General features: G+C 47.1%; 1 protein-coding gene across 1 annotated transcript in view; it reads right to left on the bottom strand.

The window, feature by feature from the left end:
* LOC119420769 (arrestin red cell) overlaps window positions 1-2,633 on the bottom strand; it is a 10,477-nt gene that overhangs the window by 1,213 nt on the left and 6,631 nt on the right. Inside the window, exons 2-4 of the mRNA XM_037688196.1 lie at window positions 1,932-1,962; window positions 582-642; window positions 468-512 (exon numbers count right to left, since the gene is read on the bottom strand). Of these exons, the coding sequence (XP_037544124.1) occupies window positions 468-512; window positions 582-642; window positions 1,932-1,962 (137 nt within the window). The remainder of the gene's footprint in view (window positions 1-467; window positions 513-581; window positions 643-1,931; window positions 1,963-2,633) is intronic.

The following is a 2,633-nucleotide window of genomic DNA, read 5'->3' as shown; positions in this document are numbered from 1 at the left end:
TTACACTAGACTGAGAGTGAAGCTTCAAAATAAAGGTCCATTAACTTCATGTAGTTGTTTCTTCACCCGTCGTCCGTTCATTGAACGTCTTGGAGCTCCAAGTCATGATCTGATATTTTCAGACGGAGCAACGATGTAAACGTTTCACTTCCTGCATGAACTTTGACATGTTCAGACGGTGACGAGCGTTCGCCAGGTCCAGTTTGGTGTTTCACCTGGTTCTTAGGAACATGAACATCTAGGAGTTTGTCTTTTGTCTTCAAGTGACCAACGAAACGAGCAGATTCAGGTTCGATGAGCAGGAACGTTGGAAGACGTCAAACCGAACGAAGCTGCTGCTTCATCAGATCATGTTCCTCGTGAATGAACTCAGCCGAGTCAGATCTGTGCGAACCGTTTTTTATACTTCACACTAAACAAAAGGATCCAACGGTCCAGAACCACTCTGTTCTGTCGGTTCCGCTCACCTTTGCGGTCCTTCAGGTACTCTGGGTCGACGAGGATGACTCCATCTGAGGAGACGAAGAGTTTTACTCATTTAAACTGAAAAACAGAATCCTGCGGTCCGGTTAGGAACTCACCCACTGGGTCCACGTGGTCCAGGTGGTCCACGAAGTCCCTTTTCCCCAGATACACGGTGAGCTGAAAGAGCAGAGAGGACAATCAGCTCCAACACACGACCCACGTTCCTGTTCCTCATCCTCGGGTGGTGAAGACCACGTTTGATCCGACACTTTGGAAATAAATACAGGAGATATTTTGCAACCTGGCAACACGCTGCTTTCTGAAGCTCAGGGTTGCCAGGTCTGGCTGTTAGAGGTGTAAAGACACATTTTGAGATTTAAACGGTCTCACAAACCCAGAATCGACCCGGAGGTTCTGATTCAGTAAAACCTCCATCCGTCCAATCCTGTGTGGCAGCAGCTCAAACACGTCAGACTCTAGGACCCCGCGGTCGCAGCTTCCTCCTGCAGCTACGTGCTGAGAGGAAGAGTCACTTACACCCAGAGGAGGATCGGACCAAACTGCCCCCCCCCTCCATGAAGCTGTCTGAGAGTTTCACTCTAATGTCCTGAGTTTCCATGACAGCCGACAGATTCATAGATTTATTTAACGTCGTTTTGTTTTCTGTTGTAAATTTAAGTTGAAACGTTTGTTATTATTGATAATGAGGTCAAATTTGATTAGAAACAGAAACCGATTTAAAAAGGAAGATCAAAGAAATTAATCAAAGTCTTTTAATAAAAAATATTTCAGTAAACTCTGTTTAAACTGATAAATCAAGAAAGTTCACGTCATATTTCTGGATGAATAATTTCCTACAAAAACAAAAATAACCTGAAAACTTTGGCAAATTGATCTTTTTCAAGTAAATATTGGAGAAAAGGTTTTGGCCGTCGAGGTTTTGATTTAGACCCCGAGTTCAAAGGTCATTAAGAGCTGATCTAAGAGGTTCAGATTGGGACAAAACATTTCTCCTGAGATTAAAATCTCGCCTCGCACCGACCTGACCCGTAACGTTCTGGGTCAGGTCGTTCAGTTGTGGTTCCGTAAACAGAAGTGAAAAACCTTCAGCGTTGGTTTCAGGTTGTGTATAAAAACACGTCAGTTCTGCAGAATCCAGACTGAAATGTTGACTCAAACACAAAATTTAAATTATTTCATGACGCAGCAGTGCCAGTATTAACCCTTCATGTGAACCAGATGCAGACTTTTGATTGTTTTACATGCGGCAGTCTTCAGACCTCCACAGGGTGGCGCTCTGGAGCAAAAACCAACGACTCGATATTTATTTAAATCTATTTTTAAACAGTTGTTCTGATTCAGTTTTCTGATCAGACTGCAGATCAAATCAATCAACAGATTTAAACTCGTCAGGACAGGAAGCTGCAGCGCCTCCTTCCTGCCACCGGGGGCAGCAGCTCACTCACCTTACAGTTGGGGCTGGACTTCTTGAAAACTCTGAGGTGGATTTGGACCCGAGGACGAACCAGAGGAGGACGAACCAGAGGAGGACGAACCAGAGGAGGACGAACCAGAGGAGGGCCAAAGGAGAACCGGAGGAGGGCCAAAGGAGAACCAGAGGAGGGCCAAAGGAGAACCGGAGGAGGAGCAGAAGAAGAAAAGTGTCACATCCATAGACATCATACATAAACACGTTCATATATGATCTCTGTGGTCACAGCAGTTCAGTTTCTAAAAGTTGAACAGGAACAGGAAGTGTGTCAGCTTCCTGTTGGGCTGAAACCAGCCGTGGTTCAGGTGTCAGTGGCCGGAAGTTATTATGGGATGGCACCGATCCTGAACCATGAGGTTTCTGTGCAGCCGTCGGTCTGAGAGCTGACGAACGAATGACGACGTTTGTCGTCTGGACCGGAACCGTTTTCACTCAGAAACCAGTCGTTCAGATTCCAGCAGCTCCTTCAGACGCCCCAGAGAAACCTGTTGGAGCCTCAGCGGTCAGAGCAGGTGGACGGGGACCAGGTGGGTCTGACGTGGGGCCAGGTGGGTCTGACGTGGAGCCAGGTGGGTCTGACGTGGGACCAGGTGGTTCTGATGTGGAGCCAGGTGGTTCTGACGTGGAGACAGGTGGTTCTGACGTGGAGCCAGGTGGTTCTGACGTGGAGCCAGGT

Source organism: Nematolebias whitei, chromosome 14 (genome assembly GCF_014905685.2).
Source record: "Nematolebias whitei isolate Nwh7 chromosome 14, NemWhi1, whole genome shotgun sequence".
In the NCBI taxonomy this organism is placed as follows: Eukaryota; Metazoa; Chordata; class Actinopteri; order Cyprinodontiformes; family Rivulidae; genus Nematolebias; species Nematolebias whitei.
The sequence above is the reverse complement of the archived record's forward strand: the minus strand, read 5'-3'. Positions and strand labels throughout refer to the sequence as shown.